Raw genomic sequence first — 17,332 nt, forward strand, 5'->3', positions numbered from 1 at the left:
TAACTTTTATAAGTAATGGTTGTTCAGCCAACAAATCGTTTTTTAGAGTGTGCTGTGGAAGGAGGGACGCCTAATTAAACTACACTTAATGGGAGTTGGAGGGAAAATGTTTAATTGGATTATGGATTTCTTATATAGAAGGAATATACAGGTGAAAATTGGATTAGATATATCAAAGCAATATGCTGTAGAAAATGGGACACTATGGGGAGTGTAATTAGTCCAACTTTATTCTCCATTCAGACCACATATCTTCCAGGGGATATGTGGAGGTCTTTATTTGCAGATGATGGTGCTATATGGAAGAAATGTAGAAATGTTGAGTATATATTAAAGAAGATGCAAGAAGGAATTGATAGAGTTGAAAATTGGGGAATGTAAAAGTAATGGTTTTTACAAATAAAAAGAAGGGCAAGAAAAATTAGAGAAAGTACTTTTCTGGGATTATACTTTGATACAAAACTAACATGGAGATAACATATATTTATATAGTTAATACATGTAAAAAAAGAAAGTGCTAAAGATGTCTTGTAGGTGTCTTCTCAGGGTTGGAATGGGGAGCAAGTGTTTCAGCTTTGAAATCTAAATTGCTTTGATAAGATCTAAATTAAACTATGGGTGTATTACGTATATGGGTCAGCAGCAAAGACTGTGTTAGCTGAATTGGACATTGTGCAAGCGTGCGTTTTAAACCTTCCCAGTATGTGCACTTCAGGTTGAGGGAGGTGAAATGCCATTGTGGCTTCGACGGAAACAATTGGCAGGAAACTATTGGATAAATCTTAGAGGGCATTAGAATAATAATCCAACAAAAAAAGGTGTTACAGAAGTGTTGGGAAAAGAAGAGAAGAAAGAAGAAAGTTTTGGCTGGACAGGTGATTTAATTGCAAAAAAAGTGAAAGTGTATAATTAACCATTTTCTAATACTGTGGTATAGCCTGTTAAACCAATTTGGACTTTGGAAATTCCGAAGTTTGATCTAGAGCTTCTATCAATCAAAGGATGTAACAGAAATATAGATAGCCTATAATTAGCGAATATTATAAATATAAGGACAACAAGTATAAAGACAGTATTCAGATTTTTACAGATGGATCAAAGGATTTACAAACAACAGGGTCTGTGGTATACATCTCTAAAATTTAAAAAGGAATTAGCAAAAAAAAAAAAAAAAAAAAAAACATCTGACAGCTTAGATGTGTCACAATCACGCCAGGCTCCACCCTCACACAATCACAGCGCACTCCCTCTCCTGAGTACTGATTACACACCTGCTCATCACACACCTGCACATCATCAGTACTGCAATCACCTCCTGCATTTAAACCTCACTCTCGCTCTCATTCTTTGTCCGGTATCGTTTGCATCAAGACGCTAACGCTGTGCTTACCTCTTGGACTCCAATATCTGCAATCCAGTCTCCGTTGGGGTTTCTCCGAGTCTTCATTGATCCTAAACTCCTGAGTCTCCTTGAATCCCAGTTTGTCTTCAACTATTCATCAACTGCAAGTATTCAAACTGTGATTATCCAAAGTAGATCATCTGGATCTCTTCTCATCATCTACCCATCACCAGCACTGCCGAACTTTCACCTGATTGTTCAATAAACATACTTTCACTTGCATCCTTGTTTCAGTCCCTTCTGTCTTGTAACAGAATACCGGACCACAAAGAAGAAACTCAGCATGAGCACCACGGATCCCTTCCAGAACCTTGTTGACGATGTCCGACAGTCTCTACCGTCCGTTCCACTAGCGCCGCCCACAGCGTCCACTTCCGCCAACGCTGTCATCACTACTTCTCCACCTGTGCTAGTCAGTCCCATGGCCCGACCAGCGCCCTTCTCAGGATCGGCGGAGGATTGCAGTGGGTTCATCCTACAATGCTCACTGGTCTTGGAGATGCAACCACACTTGTATCCTAATGACCTTGCTAAAGTTGCGTTTGTAATTTCACAGTTGAATGGCAAAGCACTACGCTGGGCTGAATCACTCTGGTCCCAGAAGAGTTCAATAATTCAATCTCTCTCCAGTTTTTTTTCTCATTTCAGAGAAGTTTTTGGGAAGCCTAGCTGGGACTCATCGATTGGAGAACAACTGTATCAGTTAAAACAAGGTTCCCAATCTGTGAATGAATACGCCCTGCAATTTCGTACACTAGCTGCCGCTAGCGGATGGAATGAACAAGCCCTGCTCACCACGTATCGTCAATGTCTGAATCCTCGCGTGCGATTGCATCTCGCTGCCTACGAGGATTCCATCGGGCTAGAGCGCTTTATCCAACTTTCCATCCGCTTCGCCACTCGTATGCAGTCATGTCTCGAGGAACATCTGGACCTGCCATTCACTCTTCCATCTCTTCGTCGAACTGAGTCCATCAGCCCTCCAGAATCCACCTACGAACCCATGCAGTTAGATGGCGCACGTTTGACTCGTGCTGAACGTAATAGACGGCTGACCCAGAGTCTGTGTTTATATTGTGGTTCCTCTGAGCACTTTATTTCTAAATGTCCCATTCGTCCTCCTCGTCCCATGGTGAGTGCTATAATTCCTACGTTTGAAAACTTGAAACCACTCTCAACTATTGTGAATTTAACTGCTGCTGATGTTACTATTCCAGTCATCGCCCTTCTCGACTCAGGGTCAGCAGGCAACTTCATCTCTGGAGCCCTCTGCCGTCAGCTCAAGCTCAAGTCAACCGCCACGCCGTCCATCTACCAAATTCACTCGATAACTGGCAGACCCCTCAGCCGTAAGCAGGTACGTCTCTGTGCTGGTCCCATACAGCTTCAAGTAGGAGCCCTACACATAGAACAACAACATTTGCTGGTTTTGGAGGATTCCACTGCTGATGTAATTTTAGGGCGCCCATGGTTGGAGCAGCACAATCCCATCATCTCCTGGAAGACTGGTGAAATACTGAAGTGGGGGGACTGCTGTTTTCCCAACTGTTTCTCTGCACTTCCAGTGCCGGCCACTCCTCAGGCCAAAGAGCTTCCTCTTTACTCTACTTCCATTGAAAGTCCAGTGGAGAAGCTTTCGGTGGACATTCCTCCTTGTTATGCACATTTCAGTGATGTTTTCTGTCCCCAGCGAGCCTCCAAGCTGCCTCCTCACCGACCATGGGATTGTGCTATCGATCTGCTTCAGGGTGAGTCAGTGCCCCGTGGGAAGATTTATCCCCTGTCACTCCCGGAGGAGAAGGCCATGGTGGAATACATCAAAGAGGCTCTGGATCAAGGTTACATCCGTCCGTCTACTTCCCCTGCTGCTTCCAGCTTCTTTTTTGTGGCTAAGAAGGACGGAGGCTTGCGCCCCTGTATAGATTACCGCGCACTCAACCGGATCACTGTCAAGTTTCGCTACCCCCTTCCTCTCGTCCCCGCTGCACTGGAACATCTCCGAGGTGCCACTGTTTTTTCCAAGTTGGACCTCCGCAGCGCCTACAACCTCATCCGGATACGTGAGGGGGACGAATGGAAGACGGCCTTCGTGACCCCTACAGGCCACTACGAGTACCTCGTTATGCCATATGGTTTGGCCAACGCCCCCTCCGTATTCCAGGATTTCATACATGAGGTACTCCGGGAGTTCCTCCACAAGTTTGTCTTGGTCTATATAGATGATATCCTGATTTACTCCCGGAGTATGACCGAACATCGTCACCACGTTGCGGAGGTCCTGAAACGCCTGAGGGATTTCCAGTTGTTCCTGAAAGCAGAAAAGTGCTCTTTTCACCAATCCTCTGTGCAGTTCCTTGGCTATCACATCGATAGCAGTGGCATCCGGATGGACGAAGGGAAGGTGGATGCCATCCGCAACTGGCCCATACCCACAACTATTAAGGAACTCCAACGTTTCCTCGGATTCTCCAATTTCTACCGTCGCTTCATCCTGAACTACAGCATCATTGCCAGTCCACTTACTCACCTCCTTCGACACAAGCCCAAATCTCTGTCCTGGACACCTGCTGCCACTCAAGCCTTCGAATCCCTCAAGAAGTCTTTCACCACCGCTCCCCTCCTAGTTCATCCCGATCCTGAGAAACCTTTCGTTGTGGAGGTCGACGCTTCGACCACGGGAGTGGGAGCGGTCCTTTCCCAGCAACAGGGGAACCCAGGTAGACTTCATCCATGCGCCTTCTTCTCCCGCAAACTCAACCCGGCGGAGGTCAACTACGACATCGGCAATAGGGAGCTGTTAGCCGTCAAGTTGGCTCTGGAGGAGTGGAGACACTGGTTGGAGGGGGCACAACATCCATTCGTGGTATTGACTGATCACAAAAATCTACAGTACCTCAGAGACGCTAAAAGATTAAACCCACGACAGGCAAGATGGGCTTTGTTCTTTACCCGTTTCCGATTCACCATTTCCTACCTCCCTGGTCCCAAGAATCTTAAAGCGGACGCTTTATCCCGTCTCCATAGTCCTGAAGAGAGGACAGAAGATCCAGAGCATGTTCTACCTGAGAACCTTTTTGTGAACCCCATCACCTGGTCTGAGGAAACCCTACCCTCCTCCAATGTCTCCACCAACACTCCGCCGGGTTGCCCACCAGGCTCACTCTACATCACCCGGACTCGGCGCACTCCTCTCATCCACACTTCCCACACATCGCTGGGCACTGGCCACCCAGGGGTCAATGAGACCCTCTCGCTGCTAAGAGAACGCTTCTGGTGGCCTAACATGGCAGCGGACGTCAGAAGGTACGTGAGAGGTTGCAAGGAATGCGCTATCTCCAAGAGTCCACGTCATCTTCCCTCCGGTAAGCTGCATCCTCTGCTCGTTCCCAGTAGACCCTGGTCACACCTAGGAGTTGATTTCATAACTGACTTACCTACCTCTGATAACTGTACCTGCATTCTAGTAATCATCGACAGATTTTCCAAGTCATGTCGTCTGATTCCGCTGAAGGGTCTTCCCACCGCCATGCAAACTGCCGAGCTTATGTTCAACCATATCTTCAGAGCTTATGGAATTCCCGAGGACATTGTGTCAGATAGAGGACCACAATTCATCTCCAAGGTATGGAAGGCATTCTTCTCGCTCCTAGGTGTGACGGTCAGCCTCTCCTCTGGTTACCATCCGCAGTCGAACGGGCAGACGGAACGAAAGATACAGGAGATTGGACGTTTCCTCCGTACCTTTTGTCACGGCCACCAGGACTCTTGGAACCAGTTCCTGGGTTGGGCCGAGTACGCACAGAACTCCCTTCGGCAACCTACCACTGGACTCACTGCCTTCCAGTGCGTGCTCGGTTACCAACCCCCACTATTCCCCTGGTCTGGGGAACCATCGGATGTCCCTGCCGTTGACTACTGGTTCCGAGAGAGCGAGAGGGTCTGGGGCTCTGCTCACCACCAGCTACAACGGGCACTGCGCAGACATAGAATGACAGCCGACCTTCGCCGCTCCGACACTCCAACGTATCAGCCAGGTCAGAAGGTCTGGCTGTCCACCAGAGACATCAAGCTACGTTTACCTTGCCGAAAGCTGAGTCCCAGGTTCATTGGCCCCTTCAACATCGTGAAGCAGATCAACCCTGTCTCTTACCAACTTCAATTACCACCACAATACAAGATTCATTCTACCTTCCACGTCTCCTTGCTGAAGCCTTATCATCCCTCTGTTTCTGTTTCCACAGAGCCTGGCGCAGCAGCAGAACCCCCTCCTCCGCTCATCCTAGAAGAGGGTGCCACTTACCAGGTTCACGACATCTTAGACTCCCGGCGCCGTGGTGGTCTACTGGAGTATCTCGTGGACTGGGAGGGATACGGCCCTGAAGAACGCTCTTGGGTACCCAGAGACGATATACTTGATCCTAACCTGCTCGATCAGTTCCATACCACTCATCCGGAGAAACCCGCCCCCCGGGGCAGAGGCCGGCCACCACGACGTCGGGGTCCACGGCCCTCAGGAGCGGGCCGTGAAGGGGGGGGGTAATGTCACAATCACGCCAGGCTCCACCCTCACACAATCACAGCGCACTCCCTCTCCTGAGTACTGATTACACACCTGCTCATCACACACCTGCACATCATCAGTACTGCAATCACCTCCTGCATTTAAACCTCACTCTCGCTCTCATTCTTTGTCCGGTATCGTTTGCATCAAGACGCTAACGCTGTGCTTACCTCTTGGACTCCAATATCTGCAATCCAGTCTCCGTTGGGGTTTCTCCGAGTCTTCATTGATCCTAAACTCCTGAGTCTCCTTGAATCCCAGTTTGTCTTCTATTCATCAACTGCAAGTATTCGAACTGTGATTATCCAAAGTAGATCATCTGGATCTCTTCTCATCATCTACCCATCACCAGCACTGCCGAACTTTCACCTGATTGTTCAATAAACATACTTTCACTTGCATCCTTGTTTCAGTCCCTTCTGTCTTGTAACAAGATGCTTGTACAGTTGAATTATGTGCTATAATTGCATTAGAATTGATTAAACAGTCCAGGGATGTCAACATTCTATAGTGACTCTTTATCAGCTCTTATGAGGATTAAGTCTGGAAAAGTCAAGGGTATGAAGAAAAAGTAATATGTGTGGATACCAGCGCATGTGAGCATAATGAGAAAGCTGATAAATTGGCAAAAGAGGCAACAAAGAAAGAGCATGTGGAAAAAGCATTAGACTATATGGAAAAAGGTAATGGAAATATGGCAACATCAATGAGATCATGAAAGAAAAGGAAGACATCTATACATGATTCAGAATAATAGGCATTATAAAAGCAACAAATAGAAGGAAATAACAAAGATGTAATGCATGGACTCAGGATTGGGCATTGTAAGTTAAATGGAACTCTTTGTATATTAAGAAAACATCCCACCACTGGTCAATGCGATGAATATCAAGAGGAGGAAACAGTTAGGCACATTTTTATGTCATGCAGGAAATTTACACAAGAAAGACAGGAGTTGAAATATAATTTACAAGAAATTGGTGTAGGGCAGTATAATGTAAAAAGTAGCCTATATTAGAATGCGGGAATAGTGATCAAGGGAGGAAATATTTGTAATATTTTTAATATAAATTTTTTAAGGAGGACTTGACTGGAAAGACGAATATAATTATTATATGAAGTGACAAGTTAAAAGACTACAGGTGGCAGTAATGCAACTTTTTGGATGCCAAAAGCCATAAAACACCAAGGAAGAAGGAGAAGAAGAAGGTTGTCTGTCTGATAAATGTGAGGTTTGTAATGTGCCTGAAAATGTCGAGCATGTCATCATGAAGTGTAGCAAATATGATGCTGAGAGGAACATCTTACGTGACAATATGAATTAGGACGGGGATGGAATTTAGAAGGGATTTTAGGGATGAGTGAAGAAACAAGGGAGTGCTGCAAAGCTGTATGTAAATATCTTAAATATACACGATTAGATCATATCATATAGTTTTTTTTTTTTTTTTTTTATTAAATACCAAGTACTAAAACCTTGAAATTACACACTCCGGTACAGTAGGTGGTGGTATGCACCTCAACAAAGCTGGTTGCGACCCGCCATTAATCCTAGAGAAGAAGAAGAAGAAGAAGAAGAAGAAGAAGAAGGTATGCTCCGAAGGGTGTTCATTCTGTCATAAAATTCAATCGGAAAAAGAAGATAAATACAATGTTGAAGATTAGCCGATGGGCTGTCAGTTCATTAAGTGAACAAAATGTTTATTCGGCGTAGCCTACTGAAAAAAACACGTCTGAAAAACGCTGTCTTGCCTCCTTCCCAACCCAGCGTTAAGTTTTGTTGTTGTTGACATTGGAGGCTAAACTTTAAATCTGCTCTGCCGATGCTGAAACATCAAAATGGCGTTGTGAGTCTATTTATCTTTTCAGGGCTGATCAGGATAAACCAATCACATCGTTTACAAGAGCTTACTAGGACGGGTTTCGATTTGTATCTCAGATACCAATCCTTGGAATTCATAATTTAGGCAATTTATTGTATACATTCTAACAATAATGTAACAATAAGAAGTGAGGGAAAAACAAACAAAGTGAGATCTGAATGCAGCTTGAGCGCCCCTTGTCCATAGAACACAGTGATAAGCTGGCAACATTTTCTGCCCAATAGACTGCAAAAATGTTGTACTGAGTGAAGTTTACTTATTTTTGGAAAAATAACTGTCTGTTATTTCTGTCGTATAGAATACAGCATGCACAAGATATATTAAGTATAGGGTGTCTCTTTGTGCGCTACAGACATAATTTATTTAAACTTTTCTTCTGTGCAAACCATATGTGTATTTTCATAGCATGTTTTAGTTTGTTTCAGTTTATTTTATTCTTTCCTTGAATTATTGTTATTATTATTTCTATTTTGTTATCACAGTAGCTGACTTGATATGTCCTGATGGTGTAAGGATCAAAGCTACATAATGTCCCAGCATGCTTTGCTCTCTGTGGGTTGTAAGGCATGGCGGTCACTCACATGTCCACAGTCAGAGCTTCGGCTGGATCTCACTCTGGGCTGTGGTCAGACCTTCAGGTAAACTATATTCTACTGTTTCATTGCTCTCTTCAAAAGAAACATTTATTTTAAAAGGGTCCCATTCCATGCTTTTGTAGCATTTTATTTACTCCCTGCAGTCCATTTATAATGTTAGTCATTGTTTCTCATACCCAAGCCAATCTTATTTTTTTATTTCACACCGTCTCTCACCCTAAGCATGCTGTTTTTATACTGTACCTTTAAGATGTCTGTGTAAATTGTGTTTTGACTGGCCTACCAAGACACATGTGAAATAATTAACAACACTCCCACCAAGCTGCTAAATACTGAGAGTAGGTGATATGTAAATATGGGCTGTATTTAAAAATACAGTAAGCAGCAGATAATGTTTCTTTAAGCGTATGAATGTCTATGTTCAATTGTTCATGATTGTCTATCTTTTTAGATGGCGTGAGACTGAAGATGGTCACTGGACGGGAGTAATGCGGGGAAAAGTGTGGACGCTTACTCAAACAGAGGATACGTTATGGTACTATGTTTACAATCATCAAAAAAATCCAGGAACAGAAAACAGACAGAAACAAAAAGTGGAAGAGGAGGAGCAGTTATTGGGGACGAGGTCAAAAAGAATGATTGACATAAAGCAGGAAGAAGTGGGAATGTGCACAGTTTTGTCAGAACCTGACAACAAAGAGGAGGAACTTCTGAGGGACTATTTCCAGTTAGATGTTAAATTAGGGGATCTCTACAGGAACTGGAGCACCGCAGATCCACACTTTAAGCATACAGCAAACGTCTTCACAGGTACATATCTAATTAACGGAATAGTTCACCCAAAAATGAAAATTCTGTCATAATTTTCTCATCTCATATGATTTCAGCTTCAACACAAATGCAGTTATGCTGAATTTCCGTGATGCTCTTTTCCATATATTGAAAGAATCAGTGACGTAGCGCAAATCTGCGGGGCCCCCCTGCAAACGCATGTCCGACTCCACCCCCCATATGAACTACACCTATCATCAGCATGTGAGTTCTATATAGTCCTGTGAGCAGAGCTGGGGGTGGATCAGTGAACGGCTATACCGTCTATACCAGAAACAAGTCCAGAGAAATTTCATTTCGGCACGTTATTTGAGTGGACTTTGCTTTTATGGTGATCGTGAGTGCATGATTGGAACGTTTGGGCCGTGAGCGACAGAAGAGAGCTCATCGCACACACGGATCGAAATACTGAGCAGTTGCTTCGAAGCTGTGCATCTTTGGAAGCGGAGCCGCTTGCAAAGTTACAAAACATGCTGCACGAGAGTGCAACCTTATCGCTGAACAATGAAGAGGAGGGGCAGGGCGCCATATTTTCAGCCTTCTTTCTCTTTTGGCCAAAAAGCGAAAATGCCATTTTCGGCCGATAATTTTCAGCGGCCGAAATTTCGGTGAATTCCTAGTATTTACCTTTTATGGGCATTTTTTCCTTTTTAAAATCCATTTAATCCAAATCTAATTATATGCATGCATCATCTTTTGTGTCAATTTCATAAATTGTATCAAATTTAATTATAATAATAAGACACAATAGGGCTGTTACCAATCAAATTAAATGAGTATATCAACTAAATCCATCTTGGGCAATGGAGAGGAGAAACAAGCTGCATCTGAAGCGGCATTTAGATGCATTCACACTGAATGTTTAATGCAGCTCAGAGGTGACGAATGAATAACCTGCAGCTACAAATGCATAAATAATGTTTTGATGTTTTAAACATAATTTATATTTGAAATGATTTAAAACATGAAAAGATACTTTAAATGTGAAATTAAAACCGTCAGTACTAGCCTATGTGGCAGCAAGTCACCGTTAATGAGTGAGTCATGATTCAACCGATTCATTCAAACGGCTGATAATTCAGGAAGCATTTGACTTAATCCATCTTAGTAATTGATTCAACTGTAACGCTTTACAATAAGGTTCATTAGTTAACATTAGTTAACTACTTTAGTTAACATGAACTAATAATGAACTGCACTTCTACAGCATTTATTAATCTTTGTTAATGTTAATTTCTACATTAACTAATACATTCTTAAAATCAAAAGTTGTATTAGTTAATGCACAGTGAACTAACATGAACAAACAATGAACAGCTGTATGTATTTTTGGGTAACAAAGATGAATAAATACTAAAATGTAAGTCACTTAATATTAACTTCTTGTTTATTAAACTTGTATAAAATCAATATCACATTTGTTATCATGCTGATATCTGGAGAAAAACTGCACTCTTCGTGTGATATTTATTAACTATATTAAATTATATAAATTAGACTAAATTACGCAGTGAAAGCGTGCACTCAAAATGCGCACCCGAACTAGTCTAATCTAATAGACTACATCACGTAGATTATGCGTCCACTCTCTGTGTGTGTGAGGGATGTACTTGATAATGTCAGATTGCACATTGTTAAAACAACAATTACGATATTATCGCAGATGATATATATCGCACACCCCTAATAACGAGTGATACGAACAGTAACAATGGTGTCAGTTTTACCTAATCAAATCGAGCCTGAGTCCTCATCCTTTGGAGTGTGTGCAAAGTAAATTTGCCCCCCAAAAGTTCATAAAGAGATTGTAAAACTAATCCATATGAATTGAGCGGTTTAGTGCACATTTTCTGAAGAGTCCCTCTTTATATAATGAACAGATTTAATTTAGGCTTTTATTCACATTTAAACTTTGATCAGCGAACATAAACAAAAGCTCAACCGAACCTGGTTGACGTGTGAGAACAAAGTAACCTCATTGGTTCTTGCAGAAGCTCAAACGTGCTGCGTAACACATGAGAATGAACCTCATTGGTTCTCGCACGTGAAGCGAATATGCTTGAGCTTCTGTTTACCACAACTGATGTGTGAGTTGATGAATGTTTATATGTGAATAAAATCCTAAATTCAATCTGTGCATTTTATAAAGCAGTCGAGTCTCTTCAGAAAATTTGGACTAAACCGCTTAATTCATATGCATTAGTTTTACGATCTCTTTATACACTTTTTGAAGCGTCAAAGTGGAAGTTGCTAGCTCTCCGAAGATGAATGAAAGTCTTACGGGTTTGGAACGACATGAGGGTGAGTAAATAATGACAGAATTTTCATTTTTGGGTAAACTATCTCTTTAAGGCAAGTAGTGAATGTTTTATGAGCAATTTGGATAACCAAATTCATCTGCACAGTCACGCAGAGCCGAAGCACAAACAAAATGCATGCAGTTTTGTTTTTTAACCGTTAGAGGGGAAAAAGTTACATAGTGTACATTTAAGAAGATGTAAAAATAATTCATGGACTAGTTTTATACTTTTATGATGCATTTATGGTGCATTGCCAGACACTTTGAAACCCATTGGTTATTGTATGTTTTCAAACAACTTGAGGGTAACAATCACAGTATTTTCTTCTCCTTTCAAGGTGCACTCATGTGTAATTTTTCGGTTTAAAGAAGATTTACACACATCATATTTGTATCTATTAACATGTCTGTAACTATTCTAACAACTATTTTTAACATTTGATAATATTAAGAAATGTTTCTTGAGCACTAAATAAGTATATTAGAATGATTTCTAAAGGATCACGTAAAAATGGCTGCTGAAAAATCAGCACAGGAAAAACAATCGCATTTTACAATATATTCAAATTAAAAATGGTTATCTTAAATTGTAATATTTCACAATATTACTGTTTTTACTGTATTTGATCAAATAAATGGAGCCTTTGTCAGCATAAGAGATTTATTTCAGAAACAAAAAAAATCGAAAACTTTTGACCGATAGTTTAAGTAGCCTAATAAAAGCTGATTTATTTTACAGGAAGTCAAGTCAAGTCATCTTCATTTATATAGCGCTTTTAACAATGTAGATTGTTTCAAAGCAGCTTTACAGAGATAAACGGTAAAAGAGATTGTTTTGGCTTTATAGCGATTTTTGAATAATGCTATTTCCAGCTAAAGTTAGTTTTGATTGATTCTCTTCCAGCAAAATGATCATTTGTTATCAAATTAGGGGCCACTAAGACGATGGCGTTCTCTCTAAACAGACTTTAAACGCGAACCTGTGACCGGATGGCGTTCACATGCGCATTAAAGGGTTAGTTCACCCAAAAATGAAAATTAAGTCATTAATTACTCACCCCCATGCTGTACCAACCCCGTAAGACCTTCGTTCATCTTCGGAACACAAATGAAGATATTTTTGATTAAATCTGAGAGGTGGATCACTGCTACATAGGCTGCCTAAGGGAATGAAACTTGACGGCCCAGAAAGTCATTAAAGAAAATGTTTAAATATTCCATGTGCCTACAGTGGCTCAACTATAAGTTTATCAAGCGACGAGAATACTTTTTGTGTGAAAAACCCCCATAAATAACGACTTTATTCGACTATTCCATTACTTCCTTGTGGGCCTTGAGACGAGAGTTGAAGAGATTTCCAGAACGCATGCGCGAGAACTGAGAAGAGGACGTTCTTCTTCTACTACTTCTTGTTCAGTTCTCGCGCATGCGTCGTGGAAATCTTCTTGTTCAGTTCTCGCGCATGCGTCGTGGAAATCTCTTGAACTCTCGTCTCAGGCCCACAAGGAAGTAATGGAATAGTCGAATAAAGTCGTTATTTATGTTTTTTTTCGCACAAAAAGTATTCTCGTCGCTTGATAAACTTATAGTTGAGCCACTGTAGGCACATGGAATATTTAAACATTTTCTTTAATGACTTTCTGGGCCGTCAAGTTTCATTCCCTTAGGCAGCCTATGTAGCAGTGATCCACCTCTCAGATTTAATCAAAAATATCTTCATTTGTGTTCCGAAGATGAACGAAGGTCTTACGGGGTTGGTACAGCATGGGGGTGAGTAATTAATGACTTAATTTTCATTTTTGGGTGAACTAACCCTTTAAGAATTGATTCTATAGTTATATTCGTTTGAATATATGTGCGCAGGTTTGTAATTTCCCTACAAACCATGCCTAAACAAACTACTTGTCTTGCCTATATATTTGATAAAGAATTTTGTTTTATTTTATCACTTCGGGGTACGCGAACCGGATTTTCAACAACGCTTTATCTGTAGAGTGGGAAAGGGATCCTCCATAGGGAGAGGATAGTTGACACTTCAGCACTGCATTGTCATCGGGTCCAGGCGAAGCTCCTTCGTCAGATCTGGATACGGCCGGGATCCGGCAGGAAGCAGGTTGCTTCATAGGCCAGACATGTTGAAATCACATGACCAGCCAAACACTACTCACTTTTTTCACGAAACAAACTTTGTGTCTATAGATCCACGGTGACTGACATATTAGCTAGTGCAACATAAACTAAAATCTACTGAGTGCTATCTTTTGAGCAGTGGTTCTTAATAAAAAAAAAATCCCTTTTAATGTGTGTGTGGATGTGTCTGTCTTTTTGAATATCTCAGGAGTGCGTTTGTTACGTCAAGATCCCAGGGAGTGTCTTTTCTCATTCATCTGTAGCTCTAATAATCACATCTCACGGATTCAGGGCATGGTTGACAGACTGTGTCAGACACTCGGGACTCTCCTCTGCAAGATTGATGATGTGGCCTATCATGATTTTCCCCCTCTGCAAGAACTTACAGGTAAAAAAAAATTGTATAATATGACTTGTTTGTTTGCTTGGTTTTATTGTATTTATATGATAGTTGTATTTTTGTAATTTATTTTTTGCCATGAAAACACTCTTAAAAATGTTTCACTGGTCTCGAAGTTAGTTTTCTGTATGAAGTAGTTTTTTATAATCACTGTTTTAAGTTGTTGGGGTGCTTTCTTCATGTTTGTATTTATTTCATATCTACATAACACCACTCGCCTCTTAGACATCAAATACAGATATTTGCAGTGAAAGGAGCTAATGGACTACTAATTCATACCTTTTGAGCTACCACCAAATTCTACCATACAACTATTGAAGTGTCTTATATGGATTCAATTTACAAATAAATTGTACTTAGCTGTTTACTCTGACTAAATCACACAGAACAGAATGAAGCAGCTGACAAAATGGAATTTAGTCCTTAATTGAGCTTATTTAACCTATTAAACATTTAATTAATTTCAACCGAACTCATCCATGGCGACTGATACTTTTTACATATAGCTATACAATAAAATATGCATTTGCATGTTAACATATAGTGACACTTTTCATTTAAACAAATTATATTTCAAATATCAATATAATAAAAACATGAAGGGTAGTTGTGTTTGTCAGGTCTCACACATGAAGTATTGCAGTGTTTAAAAAGCATGTATTTGTTTCATTTAAAGAGAACCCTTTAATCTCATTCAAGCTGATCTGTGATCTACTTCAGACATCCATCTGAGGAGAATTGGTGAAATGCGGTTACATAGTTTACCAGCCATTGCTTTCTCAGACAAGCTTAGCTGAATTAAAGCAACTTTTAACACCGTATTTTTAATACGATGTACACGATAATGTCAGAATATTTCCTCTTCTGTCTCTGAAAATATACAGACTGTAAAATCTTGCGAACACTTTCGGAAACTAGGCAACAACTGCTCATTAATAATGCATATATTTTTATTTTTATTTATTTTTTTAGTTTAGAGCTTTATTAATCCTCGTGGGGCAATTAGTTTGAGCTTACATGGTGCCTCACATAAAACACTTAGCACATACATTCAAATACATAAAATAAATAAATAAAATAATAATAATAATAAAAAAATCACCAAAATGTATTACATAGCCGTATTGCTTCAGGCACGAAAGTAAATTTATAGCAATTTGTAGAACATTTAATTGCCCTTAGACATCGTCCCAGGGGCATCCATTCAAAGTCCAAATGCAGCGGGTGTGTACTATCTCCTATATAACTATATAACCGGAAACTAGCAAACCGGTTTGTTTCAATTTTTTTTATTTCAAATTGTCTTTGAGCCTACAATAGGATATAATGAAATATTTTAAATTTTAGTTAAAAGACAAAAGAAAAAAAAAAGCACATGGGGGCCTGCATTTTAAATATCTGCAGTAATTTTAGTTAGTGACATTTTTGCCACAATATCTTGTTAATTTCTGACCCTGGTACATACCAAATAATTAAAAGAATAGACATGAAATGTTGATTTGAGTTTAATGGTTAGTTCACATACAAATTCACACTCTTGTCGTTCCAAATCCTTAAGGCTTTTGTTAAGGAAATTTCTGTCCCTTCATTAAAAGTACATTCACCCAAAACTTCAAAAAGTGAATAAAATGCAAGAAAACGTAATCCATATGAATTGGGCAGTTTAAACCAAGTTTGATAGCTTTATATGATTTAGGTTTTTGTTCTCAATATAAAACATTGATCAACACACATACTGTACATAGAGCATATCAAATATGATAAATAGAAACTCAAACGTGCTTGCTTGATGCACATGAGGTTTATTCTCATGTGTGATGCAAGCACATTTGAGCTTCCGCAAAAACCAATGAGGTTTGTTCTCTCGCGTCGAGCATGTACCGTTGAGTATCCTTTTACCATATTTGATGTGCTCTGTGTGTTGATTGAATGTTTATATATGAATAAAGAGCTACATTAAATCTGATCAAGAACTTGGATGAACTATCCCTTTAAATAATTCTATTTCATGAGAAGAAAGATCATAGACTTATATGAGAGATGTGAAAATAGCACATATACGGTATGTAAGAAATGGGTTGCCCATGACAACAGTTATTTATATAGTTTAGCATTCTTATGCAAAAATATTTGGCTGCTGAATGCCAATATTGACCATCACAATCTTATATTCCAGACAGACTAAGAGTAAATGTGTTTAAAATCCAAAATCATTGACACACCACAATGCAAAATTAAACAAGCACTGAAAAGGATAATGCTTAATATTTGAATCTTTGTTTGTATATATGTGGCAGACCCTAGTGTGGAGATGCGTTTGCGAGACTTGGGTTTCGGCTACCGTGCTCGTTTCCTGCAGCAGAGCTCACAAATCATTGTGAACTCTCATGGCCCTGACTGGCTCCAGTCACTCCGAAGCGCCCCCTACCTGCAGGCCAGAGATGCACTGAGAACTCTTCCTGGAGTTGGTCTCAAAGTACATGAGGGCTTTTATTTTATTTCAGCCTAACTGTCCTGATCGTTCTAGCTGTAAAACGCATAGATTTGTCATATCTGTAAACATCGGTGTTACATCTGAAATATATGTTTGCTTGGGATCAGGTGGCTGACTGTGTATGTCTGATGTCACTGGACAAGTTTGAGGCTCTTCCTGTGGACACACATGTGTGGCAGATCGCCAAACGTGACTACAATTTTGCTGCCGGTAACAGCCAGAAGACCTTGACTGATAGAGTCTACAAAGAGATTGGTTAGTATCCATAATATACTCTGCCTGGCAACCACACACAACAGTCTAGCAATTTGTGCCTGTGAGTTTTGAACTGACAAACTCTACTCACGTTTTCTTAAAAAAAAAAAGTAAAAATCTACTTTAAATGTAAAGTAAATGAGGTATATCTTTGATCCTATTTTTCTAGGTGACTTCTTTAGAAAAGTCTGGGGTCCCTATGCTGGCTGGGCACAGTCTGTGAGTAATACTGTACAACCTTCATTGGATAATAATATTTATATTTTTTCCACATTGATGACCTCTTTATTGTGTCTTTTTGTTTCTCAGGTACTTTTTTGTGCTGATCTAAAGAAGTTTCAGAAGCTGAGAGAAGAGGTTCCTGTAATGAAAGATGAGAAAACTGAGCTGAAGAACAAGATGAAAAAGAGAGGATATGAGGGATATAAAGAAGAACAGAAAAGAGAAAAAGGCAATAAGCATCAGAGGTCATAAGATCAAA

General features: G+C 40.4%; 1 protein-coding gene across 1 annotated transcript; it reads left to right on the forward strand.

Moving 5' to 3' along the window:
- The first annotated feature begins 7,148 nt into the window (after window positions 1-7,148).
- ogg1 (8-oxoguanine DNA glycosylase) lies at window positions 7,149-17,325 on the forward strand. Its single transcript, XM_056246744.1, has 8 exons — window positions 7,149-7,172; window positions 8,329-8,484; window positions 8,894-9,252; window positions 13,911-14,090; window positions 16,400-16,578; window positions 16,704-16,851; window positions 17,021-17,070; window positions 17,161-17,325. Exons 2-8 carry the CDS (start codon window positions 8,375-8,377, stop codon window positions 17,323-17,325), a joined length of 1,191 nt encoding a protein of 396 aa, XP_056102719.1. The 5' UTR covers window positions 7,149-7,172; window positions 8,329-8,374.
- The last annotated feature ends 7 nt before the right edge of the window (window positions 17,326-17,332 follow it).

Source organism: Rhinichthys klamathensis, unplaced genomic scaffold, assembly GCF_029890125.1.
Source record: "Rhinichthys klamathensis goyatoka isolate OS25496 unplaced genomic scaffold, OSU_Roscu_1.1 h1tg000040l_1, whole genome shotgun sequence".
Taxonomy (NCBI): domain Eukaryota; kingdom Metazoa; phylum Chordata; class Actinopteri; order Cypriniformes; family Leuciscidae; genus Rhinichthys; species Rhinichthys klamathensis.

What these genes read in the sequence shown, in the direction of transcription:
- ogg1 (XM_056246744.1), top strand. Translation starts at nt 8,375, where the DNA reads ATGTCCCAGCATGCTTTGCTCTCTGTGGGTTGTAAGGCATGGCGGTCA. An exon ending in GGCTGTGGTCAGACCTTCAG is followed by an intron (nt 8,485 to 8,893) that starts GTAAACTATATT and finishes CTATCTTTTTAG; the next exon opens with ATGGCGTGAGACTGAAGATG. An exon ending in TTCCTGGAGTTGGTCTCAAA is followed by an intron (nt 16,579 to 16,703) that starts GTACATGAGGGC and finishes GCTTGGGATCAG; the next exon opens with GTGGCTGACTGTGTATGTCT.